At 39.6% G+C, this 19,338-nt stretch overlaps 2 protein-coding genes across 8 annotated transcripts in view; both read left to right on the top strand.

The window, feature by feature from the left end:
• LOC135097559 (mitochondrial ribonuclease P protein 1 homolog) overlaps positions 1-12,589 on the top strand; it is a 46,636-nt gene extending 34,047 nt beyond the window's left edge. For 2 of the 7 annotated variants that reach the window (XM_063999482.1, XM_063999478.1), the window contains 3 exons: positions 5,330-5,441; positions 8,458-8,547; positions 11,181-12,589. In XM_063999482.1, coding sequence (XP_063855552.1) covers positions 11,964-12,581 — 618 coding nt within the window. In that variant the 5' untranslated portion in view covers positions 5,330-5,441; positions 8,458-8,547; positions 11,181-11,963 and the 3' untranslated portion in view covers positions 12,582-12,589. Of the gene's footprint in view, positions 1-5,329; positions 5,442-8,457; positions 8,732-9,723; positions 10,545-11,180 lie in introns of those variants that run through there. The other 5 variants (XM_063999479.1, XR_010265811.1, XR_010265812.1 and 2 more) reach the window with 5 other exon arrangements.
• On the top strand, positions 12,581-13,207 carry LOC135097566 (uncharacterized). The gene is made up of 2 exons (XM_063999488.1): positions 12,581-12,698; positions 12,783-13,207. Exons 1-2 carry the CDS (start codon positions 12,581-12,583, stop codon positions 13,205-13,207), a joined length of 543 nt encoding a protein of 180 aa, XP_063855558.1.
• Positions 13,208-19,338: the final 6,131 nt, after the last annotated feature.

Genomic DNA, 19,338 nt, shown 5'->3' on the forward strand with positions numbered 1-19,338 from the left:
ATCTTCCTCACATACCTGACTGTACAGTGGACCCTTGACTAACGAACGGTTTGAACTGTGAACAATCTCAGTAACAAACTGAAATAGTTGAAATATTGCAACCTACAAAACAAACTAAAAGCTCAATAACAAACTAGTGAAAATAGCATAACAAGACCTGGCACCACTGGTATAAAGTGACCTGGCAACACTGCTCCAGTTCCTTGCTCCATAAGCATAAGCAAGAGGCTGCTCTTAGTGTTTGCTCCTTGTTTAGCTTTGTTTAGCAGCATTTTGTGAGCAAGACAGCATTCAGCAACATGGGCAGCACAAAGAAGTTGGAGAAGACAAGACAGCCTATTACAGTCGCTATGAAAAAGGAAATCATCAAGAAGTATGAGGAAGGAGCAACCATCACCCAGTTGTGTTGCCTTTACGATCGTAATAAGAGCACCATTGGCACCATCATCAAGGACAAAGATAAATAAAAAGATAAATAAGTTCTTAAGATTGCAAAACGAACTTTTCCTTTAACGAACCCCTCAATATAACCAATTATGTTCATTATTCAAGGGTCCACTGTACCTTTCTGCTCTATTTCCTGCCACAGTGAGATGTTAATTTCCTTTGTACTGTTTGGTGGGGTGTATACTACTCCCAGTTCTACTGACTGTGGTCCTTCCTTAATATCTACCCATATCGACTATGTTTTGCTATCTTTTTTAATTCTACTATTAGTACAACACTGTAATGTGTCCCTAATGTATAATGCGATGCCTCCTCCTCTCCTGTTTTCCCTGTCTTTATGGAACAGTGTATAACCATCTATCTTAACCTCTGGATTAAATACTTTCCCTGACATATCTAATCAAGTTTCTGTTAAAGCAATGATATCAAGTTTCTCTACACACGCCAAGTCTATTTTATTCAAAATACTTCTACAATTTTTATAGTAAACACTTAAGCTATTTATTACCTTCTCTGAGCTAGTTACCTTTCTAGATTTAACTAATTTGTCTTTCATTTTGACCTCATAACCTCTTCTTCCCTACTGACTGATGAAAAAAGCGCTGGAGTCCAGTTACCTCCCACTCGAGTATTGTGGCCTAAACCCAGGCACCCTGGCATGATAAATGCACTCCATCCCGGATTTACAAGGCATCCCTACTCTAGAAGAGGTCCCAATTGTTGATGAATGTCTATCCATTACTTACAATGATTCATGAGCCTGCCAATTCACTGTAATAGCCCTGGACAGCCAGTCACCACTAACGCCCTCCTCGGCAAGACTCCACATACCACAGGAATCCCTCCCTTGTCCCTAGTCCTCTCCAGAACCTGTCAAAACTTCCCAAACAGCTCCTCACTCCTGACCTTACCAAGGTCATTCCCTCCCACATTGAGAAAAACAATGGGCTTGGTCCAATAATTTTCCAAGTGTCTAGCCTATCAGCAACCTTCCCTATCCCACGCTCCCAGCAAACACACCCTTGACCTACGCTTCCTGTCTCTGACACAAAACGCACTATCTAAGTGCCCAACCTGACTATCACCAAGCACAAGCACTCTACCTTGGGGCAGGTTAACTGTGACTGCAAGATGATACAGTAAAATCCCTCTCATCCGGCATTCAAGTATCTGGCACATTTTTCCCCAAGCCTTAAAATCAATAAAAAATCAATGTGTACTCATAAAATTGATTAAAATTCCTGCGCGAGGCATACTTTGTCCCCTCGCCAGAGCGCACTGCTTCGCGCCAGCCACGGCCCACTGCACTGTGTTTACTCAGTGACTCAGTCCCGCGTGTGCACTGTTTATCGCCTGACGCCTTCATCATGCCCAAAGTTGTAGAAAGAGGAAGCGTGTTGTGCTTACACTTAAGCAGCTGATCAGATCAGCTGCTGATTAAGATCAGCTGATCTTTGTTATGGTAAGATGTGTGAGTGTAGGATGGTGATTGTGGACATAATTTCACTTCTATTACAGCTGATCTTTGTTATGGTAAGATGCGTGAGTGTAGGGTGGTGATTGTGAACATAATTTCACTTCTATTCAAGTATCTGGTAATATTCAAGTATCATGTCGGCGGTCCTGTTGATGCCGGATAAGAGGGATTTTACTGTATTTCCAAGACGATCAGGAATACAAGTTGGGTGTTGCACCAGTTGCTCTAGGTCATGAAGGATAGCAAAGTTGAAGGCTAGTTCACCAGGATGGTCAGTGAAAGGAGAGAAAAGCCAAAGCTAGTGGTGAACATTGAAGCCTCCAATAATGGAGATCTTCGCAAAAGGGAAGAGAGTCAGAATGTGCTCCACTTTGGAAGTTATGTATTCAAAGAATTTCTTATAGTCAGAGGAATTAAGTGAGAGGTATACAGCACAGATAAATTTAGTTTGAGAGTGACTCTGTAGTCATAGCCAGATGGTGGAAAAACTCAGAAAATTCAAGAGCTTGGGCATGAGAGCAGGTTAAGTCATTGCGCACATAGACACAACATCCAGCTTTGGATTGAAAATGACGATAGAAAAAATTGAAGGGGACAGAAAAGGTGTTACTGTCAGTTGCCTCAGACACCTGACAGTAACCCCTTTTCTGTGTCCTCAATTATTTATCCCTTTCTCTGGTAAAGTCTTGAACTCCTTGCCTACTTCTGTATTTCCACCTTCCTATGACTTAAACTCTTTCAAAAGGGAGTTTTCAAGACACTTATCCTGTAATTTTTGACTACCAATTTTGACACCATTTGGGGACTGGCACCTCTGTGGGCCTTTTTTTTATTACAGTTTTGTTGCCTTTGGTTGGTGCCCCTCCTACATAAAAAAAAAAAGAAAAGAAAAAGAAAAGAAAAATCTTAAAAGGTAATTACCCTGCAGCTGTCAAAGTAATTATGATAATATAAAGGACAAGAATTAAAAGCTTTTTTCTACTAAATAATTTCTATTTTATGTCTTATGTCAGGTGATTGTTAGAAACCTAAGTTTCAAACCACCAAATCAGCAAAGAAAGGTTGATTTTGTGAAGGTTCTGGTAATAATTAACATTTTCCTGTTGATATAATTACAGTGGTACCTCATGATTCAAGCTTGATTGGTTCTTTTAGAGTGTTTGAGTTGAGAAGCAATTTATCCCATTCGAATTAATGTAAAAAAATTCATCCATTTCAGGTAGAAAATCCCCCCTTTTTTTATGGGTTTATGTTGTGCACCAAACTTATCATTGAATGAAAATAACATAAATTATAGAAAAAAATGTAAAAAAAAAATGAAATACCACATATTTTGGTGTATAAGATGACACTTGAATCATCCTAAAAAGGCAAAAAAAAAGTGGGTTGTCCTATACGTCAGATACAAGAGCAATGACCTTAAAATTTAATGCAAAATACCATTGTAAATAAATACCCACCTCAAAATGATAAATGTTCCCTCCTTCCTTCCTTCTCTCTCTCTCTCTCTCTCTCTCTCTCTCTCTCTCTCTCTCTCTCTCTCTCTCTCTCTCTCTCTCTCTCTCTCTCTCTCTCTCTCTCTCTCTCTCTCTCTCTCTCTCTCTCTCTCTCTCTCCAAAATAGGCACCTGGAAACAGCACTAGCTCAGTTACATATTGGGCACACCAACCTCATGCACTCCCACCTTATGAATAGCTTCCCATCCCCCTTATGCCCAACTTGTGACATAATCCTCTCTGTTTCCCACATCCTCCTCTCCTGCTTGAGACATACAGCTGCTCGTGCTGCTGCCTTCTCTCATCTTGTTTCTCTTTCCTGCCTCCCGTGTCTACACGATATTCTTAGAGCCACAAACCTTCTGTATGGACCACCTCATATCATACTTAAAACAAATTAGTATCCTCCTCTTAATATAACAATCTCACCATAATAATCACTCTTCAACCTTCAGACCAGCAACCCCATTAATTATTACCCTCACTGCCCTCTCTTCCCTGACATAGTGCCATTTGAACCCAGCAGTCTGGTGCTCATACTCCCAGTTAATTAGTCTCTCTCTCTCTCTCTCTCTCTCTCTCTCTCTCTCTCTCTCTCTCTCTCTCTCTCTCTCTCTCTCTCTCTCTCTCTCTCTCTCTCTGAAGCAAAAATGACATAGAATGAATGAGGGGGGAGAGAGAGCAAGGTATCACTCCCTTTTGCCTTATCTCTGACAGATAAGGGTGAGGAGAGGTGACAGGGAGGGAGGTTTGAGACCAGATGAAAAGGAAGAGAGAGAGAGAGAGAGAGAGAGAGAGAGAGAGAGAGAGAGAGAGAGAGAGAGAGAGAGAGAGAGAGAGAGAGAGAGAGAGAGAGAGAGAAAAGGGTAAGGAAGGAAGGGCACAAATGCTAGAGGAACTGACTGCTTGAATGGGTGTATTTGTTCGAATTGGAAGACCACGTTCAAATTGGAAGACAAAATTTGTTCGCCAACCCTGTTCAAATTGGGAGTTGTTCAAATTGTTTGAATCATGTGGTATGACTATTTGAATTTTGTGAATTTCCATTCAGTGAGTTTTCTCTGGCACCAGTTCATTGCCAAGTGTGAGACTGTGTAGATCTCTCTATTTTAATTAATGTTTTCTGCATGTCACAATGAATATTGCATTAGTGATTCCTCTGCCAAATATAAACACAGACTACATAAAACATATTTAACCCAACTTTCTCAGGTAAAGCCTTTAATGTTTCTTTGCATTAGCTTCATTAGCTAACCTGGACCAATATAACCCAATGCATGGCTTTTTCTTCCATGAACATTGACATTTACATCTTAACTACTCATTAGAAATATCTGATTCATATGTAATAGCATTTATAACCTCTATTATTTCATATTATTGTCTTACATACCAGTGCTACTGTATTTTCTTAATTCTTTTCCATTCCCTCTTATCATTTCCCTTCTTCCCTTTCATATATATATATATATATATATATATATATATATATATATATATATATATATATATATATATATATATATATATATATATATATATATATATATATATATATATATATATATATATATATATATATATATATATATATATATATATATATATATATATATATATATATATATATATATATATATATATATATATATATATATATATATATATATATATATATATATATATATATATATATATATATATATATATATATATATATATATATATATATATATATATATATATATATATATATATATATATATATATATATATATATATATATATATATATATATATATATATATATATATATATATATATATATATTGTATTCCTGCTTTCTCCCTGTACTTCCTTTTTTCTTTTTCTCAGCCTCTTCTTTTAACTCCCTTATCATCTCTTACAGGTGACTGGCCTCATGCCTTCCGCCATGTGCCTCGCAGAAAGCTCCAGTTACCTCCTTGGAACCACCAAATAAAGGAAGAAGCGTTACTAAAAAAGATACAACGGAGACAGAGGTTAGTGAAAAGTTTGGTCTCTCTCTCTCTCTCTCTCTCTCTCTCTCTCTCTCTCTCTCTCTCTCTCTCTCTCTCTCTCTCTCTCTCTCTCTCTCTCTCTCTCTCTCTCTCTCTCTCTCTCTCTCTCTCTCTCTCTCAGATATCTTTGTGTGTGGGTGTAATTCACTACTATGCTCCACTGTCAGCTGTGCACTGCTGCAATAGAGTTCCTCAGTATTCCATGCACAGCCTTGAGCATGGCTAACCATGCATTTTCTGCTGCTGGCCTAAGGCTTTTCAACAACTTATCTGTTAATCTTATAAATACTGAGAATATAAATGCTTTTAGGAATGGCCTGAAGACCTACGTACCTCTTCTGACAAATTTACCAAACTGACAGAGTGCTTTGTTTCTGTGGTACTATACTTGTATGTGGTTCGCTGGTTCGGATATCCTTTTCACTTCCAATCATTTTTTTGCATTCATTGATTTTAGTTTATCAAATTTTAAACTTTTACTCTTTAAAGTTTTTTCTTTTTTTTACTATTGTCTAATTTATTTTGATTGATTTACATCACTAATTTTTACTTTGACTTTTTAATTTCTCTTTTTACAATTTTTAAAAATTTAATTTTCAATTTTGAATTACCCCTTTCTTTACTTTCATGTATATATCTTCCTTTATTTCCAGTCATTGTTCTTTTTGTCTTTTTTTCTGGGTCTTTTGTAGCACTATTTTAACTATTTAACCCTATGCCCTTTTGGAACTGCTCTATTATGTACTTTGAAAGTGCATAATCAAATAACAAAAATAATAATAATAATAATAATAATAATAATAATAATAATAATAATAATAATAATGATAATAATAATAATAATAATAATAATAATAATAATGATAATGATGATGATGATGATGATGATGATGATGATGATAATAATAAAATAATAATTATAATACTGTCTCAAGATCCAGTTCTTGTCAATCCGGGCTTCTGGAACAAAACTGTTCTCAGTTTGCTTCATATGCCAGTCAGTTACACTTGAGGAGCGATCAGAGTTATACTCCTCCCATTCAAGCAGTTAGACTCCAGCCAGTGTTCATTGCAGTTCATCATTCCTCCTATTAACCTTACTACTACAGGCAGACATCCCTTCCCAACTCCAGCTAAGTACCCTGTCTAGTCCTGTGCCTGTGCACTGATAGGTACTTAGCCTCATCCCATGTCTGCCTAGATCAAGGTAAATCTTATTCTGTAACCTGGTATTAGCCCATATATGCTAATTCACCATAGGTGTAAAAGAGTGAAGGTGGGCCACACTTTGGTGAGCATTGGCACGGGGCAGGCAGCGCCACCCTTCCTGGGCCATGGCATATGGAGTAGGGCTGCCATTTCCTTGTCTCCATTGCCGTCACATTCCCAGTCACAGGTGGCTGGTGCCCATTTCAAAGCTGAGTGAACCAACAAGTAATGGGCAGACACCCCAGAAAAATCCAAGCCATGACCAAGATTTGAACTTGGTTTCTTGCTTTGTAGTTAGCTGCACTATTTGCAGGGTGCACTGCCTGTGGCAGCTGTGTTGTGACAGTGCTACATGTCACATACTTGATACTAACATTGGTGGTAAATTATATTTGTGGGAACTTTTTAGACCTTTACACTCACTCTATGGTCTCCCAGCTAACACACAAACACGGAAAACACAACTAAATATAATCATAAATAACCAATAACTTACCTGTGGTTTGGGCTGGCTGTGGTCAGTGGTGAGTTGGTGTCACTGTGCATTCCAGGCCAGTGGCTAACTGTGTTTTCATATCAAAGACAGATTATTTGCTGCTGTGCAGGTTTCTGGGGTTCTAAGTTCTTAGCAACTTAGTGAATATTCAAAGTGGAGTAGATATGACTTGAAAGGCAGCTGCGAGTCAGGCAGTTCCACTCCTCGTGGGCTCCTTCCTATATCAAAAACAATAGCTACCTATAATCATCTCCATATCTCTAATTCCCAATTTATTTATAATAGCAACTAATACTTAGTTTTTACTAAATTAACCTTAATTATCCCTTAATTTAACTTTACAATTTATATACAAATCACACCATAAACCAATAAGGCATTGGTATTATGCACAATAGTGGAAATTTCCACAACATTCACAAATATGTTTTGCTCTTTTTTCCTTTATTTCACATGGTAAGTTTGAGTGTTTTGATTATTATTGTCTTTTAGTATTAATGAATTATAATAAAAATACTGCAATAGTGCAAGATTTTTATTTGAATGTATTGAAAACTGTTGTGTGTACTACTCACATACTTGGCAACATTGATGATGCATTCTTTGAGAGATTTTGTTAATTAATTCTTTATTCTTTATAGGCTGGAATATTGCGCTTATCATCTTTTAGTATACATGAAATATGATGGACCATATGAATTGCAACATAATGTAAAATGCAGTAAAAACAAAGAAATACCTGAATGGGGAATAAATGACAATGGCCAACCAACACTCAGCTTACACATTCACCTTAGTCCACTCAGCTTGCTCATTTCTAGCTTCCCCCTTCCAGTGAATGAATGGAATTTAGTAACAGGTTTAATCCTTATTTTTTCCTTATGAAAGCAGGCTTTTTTGTGCCTTACTTGAGATCCTCCAGTATCCAAAAAGTGCTGTGGTGTGCACCTACCCTCACCAACAGTCAGTCTACAAATGTTACAGCACAACAGGGATAGCAAACATATATTCTCCAGGCTCTGTTTATTGGTTTTACAAACATTCTTTGTTTCCATGACCATTAGTAGCATAAATAAGTTTCTTTTAAGTAATCCAAGTCAAGATCATTGATGTAGCCCTCAGTGATGGAAGTAGTCAGTGGGTTAAGCAACACATCACACAGGATATGTTCCCCATTCATTAGCTTGTTTTCAGCAATTTTTATTTGTTTATTAACTCATTTATTTTTATTATTATTATTTTCTATTTCCCTGCACATCAGTATCAGTATCTAACACCTTGTCTCTTCCACAGAAGTTCAAGAAACCACTAGTGGTCATCAAAAGTGGTGATAGTCAATCTGGTTCCTTACTGCATCCCAAAGTGCATAAATTGTTTTGAAGGGTAAGTACCTGGAAATAATGGAATACATGAAGGGTACATGACATGGTCAGTGTGTATGGGTGAATTGTACAAAAAGATGTTTTAGGAAGAATATTGTCATGTAAGAAATTAATTTAAATCAAGATTAAAGTATTAAATATACTTTTAAATGTACATGAGAAATATGAAATGTATGAACATATAATTATTTTGTTTTATTGTACATTTAGCACCTAGTAACAATTCAGGACTGAATAGCTATTTTTATTATATTCAAAATAGACCTAAAAATTTTATTTATATGTTTTCAGTCTTAAAGCTAGAAAGAAATGTTTTTTTTTAATTAAGCAGCCTAGAGGCTAAGGTATGCAGTATGTATTTCTCAAAAGCTCCCAGAAGAGTGCATGAGGCTGAATCTTAAGAAAATTAGTCACTCCACAGTAAGCTTTTCTTGGTTCACCTTATGTTTTGACAGTACAAGAGGGGAAGGAGTTGATGATGATCATAACTGCCATGTTTGTTAAAGATTCTTTAATCCATACATCTGTCATGGCCTGAATCTGGTTTCTGCTTTATATTTGTGAATATATTGACTTACTTATCTGACGAAACCCCTTCCTTCAGTGTAGTTTTTTTAGATCAGATTCACTAATGTAACAGGGTTTCTGTATTTCCTGTTCATCTATCCAGTTATTTGCATCTAGAACTTCTTTGTGGAAGGGTTCCAGAGGCTCACATTAGGAAACACATTTTTTTTTTAGTTAACTAAATTTCTGCTTACTGCAATAAGTACAAAAAAAATTCTGCTTACTGCAACAACTACTAGAGAATTATGCTTATTGCAACAGGTACAGAAAATATTTCAACTTATTGCAACAGGTACAGAAAATATTTCAAAGTCTGGCTATCAATCCTCATAGTGAACATTTATTTGTTAATGAAATTCACTGAAAATATGAGGCAAAGACTAGCCAAGCAGTAATATTAACACATGCAGGCTGTTCACTTGAAGCAGCACAGTCACATACACATCTCCAAGGGATGTAAAAAGCAGGTAATGCACCATATGAAAGAGGACTTTTTAAGAGATAAAATGTATATACCTATCATAATTACTAAAATGTAACTTAAAAGATTTTCCTTACTTTGAAGTCCTGTTGACTTTTGGTAATCCTTGTATAATTCCTTCATTCTTAGGGAGCAGTCACATACTAAGAGTGGGAGGGCTCAGCCATACCATAAATCAACCCATTGGTGATGTGACTGTGTCGTCTGCTTTAGGGTACTATCAACATGATGGGTGCATGGTGGGGGTGGACAGCAGCAGGAGGCGACATTGTTGCCATTTGGGAAAGGGTCCCAATATGGACCTCCTTCATATATTTTATGGACTAATCCAGTGTTTTACTTAGATATTATAGTAGCAAATGATTTATGATTTGTTGGAATATATATCTGATATATATCTGATATGAAAGAGCAAATTTAACTCAAATGTTCTTATAGTTTATGAAAGACTGTTTATTATGGTTATAAGCCCATGGAAACATCAGTTGGCTCAACTGCTGGTTGTCTACACTTCCCTGTTTCATAGGCCATTGTGCTGATTTTTGCAGTTATCCTTGTTCATGCTTGCTTTTTCAGCTGGAATATCCTCTTGTTTATCATCTTATTGTTCTGTTGTGAGCTCCACCAGTAGTTCCTTATCACCACACCAATTTGAACATTTATCCAATTGACTCATATTAAGAAAGGCATAATCAGTTGAAAAAATCTGGTCACAAAAGTGGTGGTGTGACAGCAGCCTGTGGCTTTATTGGATAGTTGGGAGAGAGTGGTGTGGTGACACACATGGGATTAACAAAGTTCAAATACAGCACCAGGCAGCCAGCTGCATTATTTACATTGTGTTTATGATTATGCTAATGTATTTGTTATTCAATCTATCATTACATGTATTATTATACATTACACTATTGTAACTTCAGTATGTATAAAATGCTTTAATTATGAAGTTTTCCATATGTATATGTCTGCCAGGGTTATCAACTTAGCTCACAAGCATCCCCAAGGAAGAAAAGGGAGTGGGTTCATTTGTGGTACCCAGTGGCTGGAGATCCCCATCAAAGGGAAGGGGAAGATGGTAAGGTTGATTTATAGTACAGCTGTCACCCCCCAAGGAAGCTTAATTCTCAAGGAACACAAAGCCTTAACTAAAGCTCTGATCCCACTATAGTACTGCCACCTTTAGACCATTTCCCTAATTAGCAGAGAATGGATAGACTTAATGGGAAATTAAATCATTCTTCTTACTCAATTCTTGGGACATGCAATTAGAGAAGGGCAAGAGCAGAACATTTTGCAAGAATATAATGGAAAAAAAAAGTTTTGTGGGTACATCTGTGTATGAAAATTTACTATTCCAAAGTAACAAATTTACAATTTCTCATATTCATTTCTTCTTCCCATTTAATACTCAGGGATAAAAATATTCCAAGTTTGATGGAACTGATGCCTTTGATCAGTTGCTGGGACACATGCAAAGGCAACACAAACTTACGATTGCCAAGGAAAATACATCTTTTCCCTTAGATTTCTCCAAAGTACCACACAGTACTGTTTCCATCCCTTAGAATGCTTCAATGTATTTTCAGTGGGAATGGAGAGGCCACCTAAATTCCACATCTAGTCTTTTGCTTCACTGCTTCTGTCTAACATCTAACAAGGTATCAATACTGTTTGACATTCATCAGGTTCAAAAATTCTTCTGTATGTACAATTAGTTATATAGAAAAGATTATTATCTTAACAGTCTGATGTTATATGTCACTATATCTTCAAATTTAGTCAGGAACTGAAGTCAAGAGCTAATCTGAGTTTTAATTTGACCTTATGTTGTAACGTTGTTTTAACTCATCCCTTCAGTGCAGCATCCTTGAAAAGAACAGCAGTTTGGTAGTGACTAAAAACAAACTCTCAAAATCTTATTAATATGCTTTTCTTTGATAGTTAATTGTCCACTCATCACATTCAAGTTTTACCTTTAAATTCTAGATTTTTTTGTTTTGTATTTCATTACAGTCATTACCCGTTTTATCAACTCACTGCATTATTTGCATAGGGTTTCAAGATTTGTATATTTATATCTAGTATGGTATTTGTTATATATGCTCAAGGTGTGAATCAACCTCATCCAACCGGAACACTCAACTTTCTCTTCAACCTCAACAACTGGTGACCCCTGGACAAGAAACTACTCTTCAGCAATGGAAGAAGATACCAATGCAATGCAATGCAATGCAATGCAAAACCAACTGTTTCCACCGTCACAGTGAAGCTGTCACCCTTCTGCGCCAGTGAGGCTGCATCATGGTTTCGGCGAGCAGAAGTTCAGTTCCGACTGAGGAAAGTTACAAGCCCTCAAACCAAGGCCGACTATGTACTGGAAGCCATCCCTGAGACAATTTTTCCTCACATCACAGCATGGCTGGACAACCAGGACAACGATGTCATCTACGACGACCTCAAGCAGTATCTCCTTCAAAGAGTTCACGATCTCCGTCAGCGCCTGGCTCCGACATCTTCTAAATCTTCGTCTAACACCTCTGGGAGACACCACAGCACATGCAGCTTGGAATGAGATGCAAGCTCTAGCTACACTACTTGAACATGACTCTACTACTGGCAAACCACAGCGGGTAGACTTGCTGTGGGAGCTGTGGCTGCAACGTCTTCCCTCATCTGTGAGAGCTGCCCTACACGAAGCTGATGACTGCCCCATGGAAGAGCTCATAAATAAGGTGGACAATCTTATCAATACCGCAAAAGCGTCCTGTGCCCCCGACACTATCTGCCCTGCCTTAGTTGACAACCTGCCCAACACCAATGCTGCCAGGCCACCTGTTTGCAAGTGGCTGCCCGACAACCAGACGTGCAACTGCAAACCAGGAGTTTCCAGCCAACATGGACAGCATGGACTGTGCTACTACCATCACAAATTCGGAGCTAGAGCTTGCAAATGCACCCCAGGTTGCCAGTGGCCAAAAAACTGTTAATGAGGCCACCACTGACCACAGCAGTGGCCTCTTCGGACCCCAAGCCTGGGAATATCAATGCGCTTGCTTTACCAGCCTCTGGTTTCTTCATCACAGACATGTTTCTGGTGGACACAGGCACTTTTTGTTTCCTGTTTCCAGTCACAGCAGAGGACAGAAACTGCCCTTTGACACACTGATTAGACATCAAGCTCATTGCAGCCAATGGAAGTACAATTCCCACCTATAGCACCCGCACCATCCCTATCCAAGCAGCCGAACGCAGCTTTTCTTGGGATTTCGTCATCGCTGATGTCAAGACGCCTCTCCTAGGAGTGGATTTCCTGAGTCATTATGGATTGCTCATTGATGCTGCCAACCATAAATTGCTGGATGTAGCAACATTCCGCTCAGCTCCTCTTGGCTCCCACTGCCGACACACAGAAATCTGTTCATTGAGAATAGATATCCTTTACAACATGCTCAGACAAGAATTCCCTGAAGTATTTCGCCTAGAACTCCATCAGCAGCATAGTCACTCATCAAAACATGGAATTTTCCACTACATCAAAACAACAGACCCCCCAGTTCATTCCAAGTTTAGACAGCTATCCCCTGAAAAACTTCAAGCAGAAAAACAAGCTTAAGCCGACATGGAACAAATGGGCATATGTCAGAAAGCCTCAAGTCCATGGGCATCTCCTCTTCACCTCGTCAAGAAAGCTGATGGCACCTGGCAGCCCTGTAGCGACACTACAGGCAACTTAATCTTTTTACAGAACCAGATCACTGGCAATTCCCAACATGGCAGACCTTATCTCCAATCGACATGGGGCCAAGATTTTCTCCAAGCTTGATCTGAAAGGGTATTTTCAAGTTCCAGTTTATCTCAAAGACATTTGAGGACCCTTTGGGACTTGCACATTCAATTACTCCACTTTTGGTCTTCGAAATTCAGGGGCAACCTTTCAGCACCTAATAGATGGCATCCTCAGAGACCTTCCCTTCTGCACCTGCTACGTGGACAACATACTGATCTTCTCCAAGAACTCAGAGGAACATCTCCAACATCTCCGAACTGTTCTGCAGCAACTACAGGACAACGGCCTGTTTGTGCATCAGAACAAATGCCAGTTTGGCGCTACATCAGTGGAATTCCTTGGACACCAGATATCGTCCACCAGTGTCTCCCCCCTTTTGGGTAAGGTGCATGCTGTTTCAAAATTTCCTTGTCCCACCACCATCAAAGGACTCCAAGAATTCATCGGTATAGTAAACTACTACCATTGCTTCCTGCCGAACATTGCCCAGATCATGGAACTGCTCTACAGTTCTCTCGTTGGCAAACCAAAAGAGCTGGAATGGGGACCAAAACAGGAATGAGCCTTCGAGGACACAAAGGCTGCCCTCACCTTAGCTACAACTCTTTCCTTCCTGTGCCCCAGCACTCCTCTTACACTGACCACAGATGCGAGTTCTGTTGCTGTTGGAGCAGTCATCGAGCAGACCATCAAGGGTACGACACAACCACTGGGATTCTTCAGCTGGGAACTCCGGCAAGCAGAAACAAGATATAGCACATTCGACCATGAACTACTGGCTGTCTACCTCGCTGTTCACCACTTCAAACACCTCCTAAAAGGAATCCCATTCACCATTCGTACGGACCATCGCTTACTGGTTCATGCTTTCTCCAAACAGGGTGATGCTTGGTCAGACCAACAATGGCCAGCACCTCTCCAGCATTGCTGAGTTCAATTGCACCATTGAATACACCCCAGGAAAGATGAATCTGGTGGCCAATGCCCTCTCAAGAGTGGAAATAAACTCAGTCTACCTCGGAATCAACTATGAAGAGATAGCAACTGCTCAAGAGAATGACCCTGAGACTGCAGCCTACCGCACTGACATAATGAGTCTGCGATGGGAGGATGTTGCCTTCGGAGACAGGGGCCATACCATCCTCTGTGATGTTAGCACCGGTTGTCCGCGACTTCTCATCCCGGAGCCCCAACACAGCAAAATCTTCAATGTTGTCCATGGTTTGCCACACCTATCTGGATACTCAAGTAAAGTTGGCTGCCACACTGAGTTGGGGATAGGAGACTTCCACCAGCCCAAGTGTCATTTTGGACATTCACGTCAACATGGGTGGCCCCCTTCCACCATCAGATGCCTCACAGTACCTCTTCACCACTACAGAGTGTTCCACACACTGGCCAAAAGCAATACCCATGACAAATGCTACCGCACGAGATTGCGCTGAGGCCTTCTTACATGGATGGATCAGCTGCTTTGGTGTTCCAGACGACATTACTTCTGACTGGGGCCCTGCCTTCATCTCTCAGCTGTGGACGTCCCTGGGAGAGTTGATGGGGACAAACATCCATTGCACCACGGCCTACAATCCAGCAACCAACAGCATGGTGGAGCGGACCCACCGCACCCTAAAAGCTGTGCTGATGGCACACTGTACCTGATCAGATTGGAAGGCCCAACTACCCTGGGTCCTCCTTGGGATGCGGTCATCACCGAAGGAGGGACTGCATTTTTCCCCAGCCGAGATGGTTTTTGGAGAAGCTCTTGTTGTTCCAGGAGAATTCTTTCCATCATCCAATACAGCCGTTGATGACAACAATCTCGCCAGACTACGGCACACCGTGGGGAAGTACCAGTCATGTGTCCAAACACACAAGACATCGCCTCCATGATACTTCCCCAAATCACTAAACTCCTCTAAGTACATCTTCGTAAGGTACAACGCTTACAAACCACCCCTCACTTGCCCTTACTGGGGACCCTACGCCGCCCTAGAATGTAACTCCGTAGGCATTTTGCATCAGTATAGCCAGAGGCAGTGACTGGGTGTCAATCAACCTTGAGGAAGAGGATTCCACGCCTATATTGCCACTTGTTGACAACCCAACTTCTACCTCACACCACCTGAGTGCATATCCTCCTGCACCATCCCCTAAAGATGGACCTTGCCCCACCTCGTCCCGCACTGGACGGCTCATGCAACAGCCTGACCGTCTTGACCTCTGACCAGGCAGGGACTCTCTTGTTGGGGGAGTATTTGTAATGCTGTTTTAAGTCATCCCTTCAGTACAGCATCCTCGAAGAGAACAGAACAGTTTGGCAGTGACTAAAAACAAACTCACAAAATCTCATTAATATGCTTTTTCCTTGATAGTTAATTGTCCACTCATCCCATTCAAGTTTTACCTTTATATTCTAGATTTTTTTGTTTTGTATTTCATTACAGTCATTACCCATATTATTCACTTACTGCATTATTTGCATAGGTTTCAAGATTTGTATATTTATATTTGGTATTTGTTACATATGCTCAAGGTGCGAATAAACCTCGTCCAACCGGAACATCAACTTTCTTTTCAACCTCAACAGTGTCAAAGAGGTGTCATTCATCCAACTCATAACTAAGATGTGGGAACTGAACAAAGATCAGTCAAGCCAGAGCATCTGAAGTGCTGTCTAGTTAAAGTATCAACCAGTCCTCTGTAGTGATGTGCACATGAGGTGAACCACACATTTTTCATGCTGTTCTTACATTCCCTGCAAATTTTACAAGACAAAATTTAGCAATAAACATCTTTAAAATGAAGAGTAACTGAAACATTTCAGCAATTAAAAGGATTTATGCACCTGATATACATATACTGCATTAAGGACAGCTTCTTGTGGGAGTAGGTCTACAATGGAATGTGTGTAAATGCTTGCTGCATTTACTTTTTCTCCTTCAAAATAATGTTACTGAGGCTCTTCAAAAAATGCAATGAATCATAAGAAAAATGGATCCATTCACTATTGACAGCAAACAATGTCATGCCAAGACTGAAAGAGGAACAATGCATTCTGTCTTGGTCAGAAAGTGCAGTTACTCTAATTTCATTGCCTTGAACTTGATGAACATGTCATGATTTTCACTCTCTGTAAATATCAGTCCTTCCCACATAAGAAAAAAAAAACATAAAAAACATTTTCACTTCTCACTAGCTCTTTAATCACAAACAAAAATGCATGATTCTCAAGTTTCCAACTCTTCAAATTCTTCCTTCCAATAATGAAATCAAACAACTGGTCAAAACTGAACGAATCTTTAATGATACTCATTACATGACGTACACTGCCACAAAGAAACTTCCTCTACAGGACTGCGAGAGTTTGTCGTTCCTGCTAACAAAAAATTTCTGAATGAGAATTGCAGTACTTAATCCTTTTAGGATTGTATTGACATATACAGTCTGAGTTACGAGGTAATGAGTTACAAATATTCAGAGATGCGAAGTCTATTCATAAAATGAAATTGAGCTCTCGATATTGTTCCCTTTGCTAACCAAAAGTTCAAATTTGACACTGTGCACCATATTTACCTAGTATACCACTTTGCCACTACCCACACAGCACAGCAGCATAGCAAAGGTGCCCACCACCCAAGGACACAGACCCTGTAGCAGTTTATTTTGAGATGCTAGTTTAAAATATAAATTTAATTTAGAAACTTATCATATTGCACCGCAGTGAGTCTGGTTTGAGATTCCACAGCATAGGGATCTCCACCAGTCAGCTTCTGAGAGGCATAGGGATGGGAGTGTTGCACTGCATGGCACAGAAAGCCTGTTCCATTACATTAAGTCCCCGAATAGGCAAACATACCTGTTTTATTCTTTCAGCCAGCCATATTAATAAATTATATAAATAAAGGCAAGTATACTCCAAAAAGAGAGGGAGAAAGGAAAAAATGTGCATGAGAGAGAGAGAGAGAGAGAGAGAGAGAGAGAGAGAGAATGTCTCATAACTCATGGCTACACCTACTGGACTTTGGCTACACCCACTCTAAAGTCCACCAATAGGCAGACAAATTTGTCCTATGCTTTCCAACAGCCATCTTAATTAATAACATGAATAAAGGTATGTATAACCCAAAAAGGAGAGAGAGAGAGAGAGAGAGAGAGAGAGAGGCGTCTTATTTTAACCCGGGTCGTATGCCTGGCATGTTCAAGTCTTGCGTTTGGCAGAAGCCTCAAGCCTGTCACCACTCAGTATTATCACATCACCCATAAGACAAGGTGTTTTCTCTCTCTCTCTCTCTCTCTCTCTCTCTCTCTGTTATCAAGCAAGCAAGCATTACATTGTTTGCAGAACATTGATACTGAAACGTATCTTGCTTGTAATTGTAACTCAAACACCCTCTGTACTGCTAAAGCAAACCTCCTCCTCGTCTTCTTCCTCCAGTATCTTAAAACTTTTAACTCTCATACTGATCAAAGCATGTCATGGATGGCCATTACCACATTTGCCAGCACATTAGACATGCTTTTTTTTCATGAAAAAAGTATCTAATAATTACCCTGCGTCTAATACAGCCATAATACAGCTACCTAGGCCTGTATAACTGGGTTTATAGCTGTGGAATTGAAACAGTAGTACACTAAGCAAAAACATTGTAAAGTATAATATTACTACTAATAAAATTCTCTCTCTCTCTCTCTCTCTCTCTCTCTCTCTCTCTCTCTCTCTCTCTCTCTCTCTCTCTCTCTCTCTCTCTCTCTCTCTCTCTCTCTCTCTCTCTCTCTCTCTCTCTCTCTCTCTCTCTCCTCTCCCTTGTCCCTTATCTCTGACATATAAGGAGAAGGGGAGGTCATAGGGTGGGAGATTTGAGACAAGACAAAAGAGGAAAGGACATAATCCAGGGAAGGAGAGTACATGAGTTAAGGAAGTTGAGGAAGGGTGAAGGAGGGTGATGGGAGGATAAGGAGAAAGTAGAAAGAATACATATAAGCAGCAAGTGAGAAGTGAGTGAAGAATTAGAGAGAGAGAGAGAAAGTATTGAGAAATTTTCTCTCTTTCTCTCTGTAGACACCATTACATCTATAAGGGATCAGGATGACAAACGACCCAGTCATTTACTTGCTTTAATGCAGTTAACCTGTAGTGACAATTTGACATCAGCATGAGGAATATTGAAACACAAAACATTCACATGCAATTAAGGCACAGAAGCATCATAAAGAGATAACATTCCATCATAATAAAGTGCAATATAATAACCAAAATACATAATGGTTTATGCCTTAACAAGCATTCAGTATAAAAGAAACTAAATGCAATACATGTATAATAATTCTTAGTGTATTTTAACATGTAGCAGTTACTTAGCTAATTAACCACAACTCAACACTTACGACTATGAGAGTCAGCATTTGAGGATCTATGGTTTATGGAAAAAGTCACAACACCTCTCTCTCTGATGACTGGGCACAATCTACCCCCTTCTGAGGCTGATGGATCAGATATGTGACCCCAGATGACCCATTCCTCTACAGAGTCAGCAGAATCCCTCCATGTCTTATCTACCCTATGCACCATGTCATCAACTTTACCATGTAAACACAACCCTCACTACTGCTCTACAGCTAAGCTCTCCACAGCTAGTTCCTCTCACACAACTTCACTTCTGCAACCAACTACTATATTTGATTCAATTTCCTTAATCTCTCACCACCAGCCTCACAGGACCCTGTGAGGCAACACAACTGGCAACTACTCTCTCTCTCTCTCTCTCTCTCTCTCTCTCTCTCTCTCTCTCTCTCTCTCTCTCTCTCTCTCTCTCTCTCTCTCTCTCTCTCTCTCTCTCTCTCTCTCTCTCTCTCACACACACACACACACACACACACACACACACACACACACACACACACACACACACACACACACATAAAGAAGAGAGAGAGAGAGAGAGAGAGAGAGAGAGAGA

This window comes from Scylla paramamosain, unplaced genomic scaffold (genome assembly GCF_035594125.1).
Source record: "Scylla paramamosain isolate STU-SP2022 unplaced genomic scaffold, ASM3559412v1 Contig25, whole genome shotgun sequence".
Lineage (NCBI taxonomy): Eukaryota > Metazoa > Arthropoda > Malacostraca > Decapoda > Portunidae > Scylla > Scylla paramamosain.

Excerpts from the sequence above, each read along its gene's own strand:
- LOC135097566 (XM_063999488.1), top strand. The coding sequence starts at position 12,581 with ATGAGGCCACCACTGACCACAGCAGTGGCCTCTTCGGACCCCAAGCCT. Across the intron at positions 12,699-12,782 it reads CATGTTTCTGGTGGACACAG|CCAATGGAAGTACAATTCCC; the intron begins GCACTTTTTGTT and ends AGCTCATTGCAG.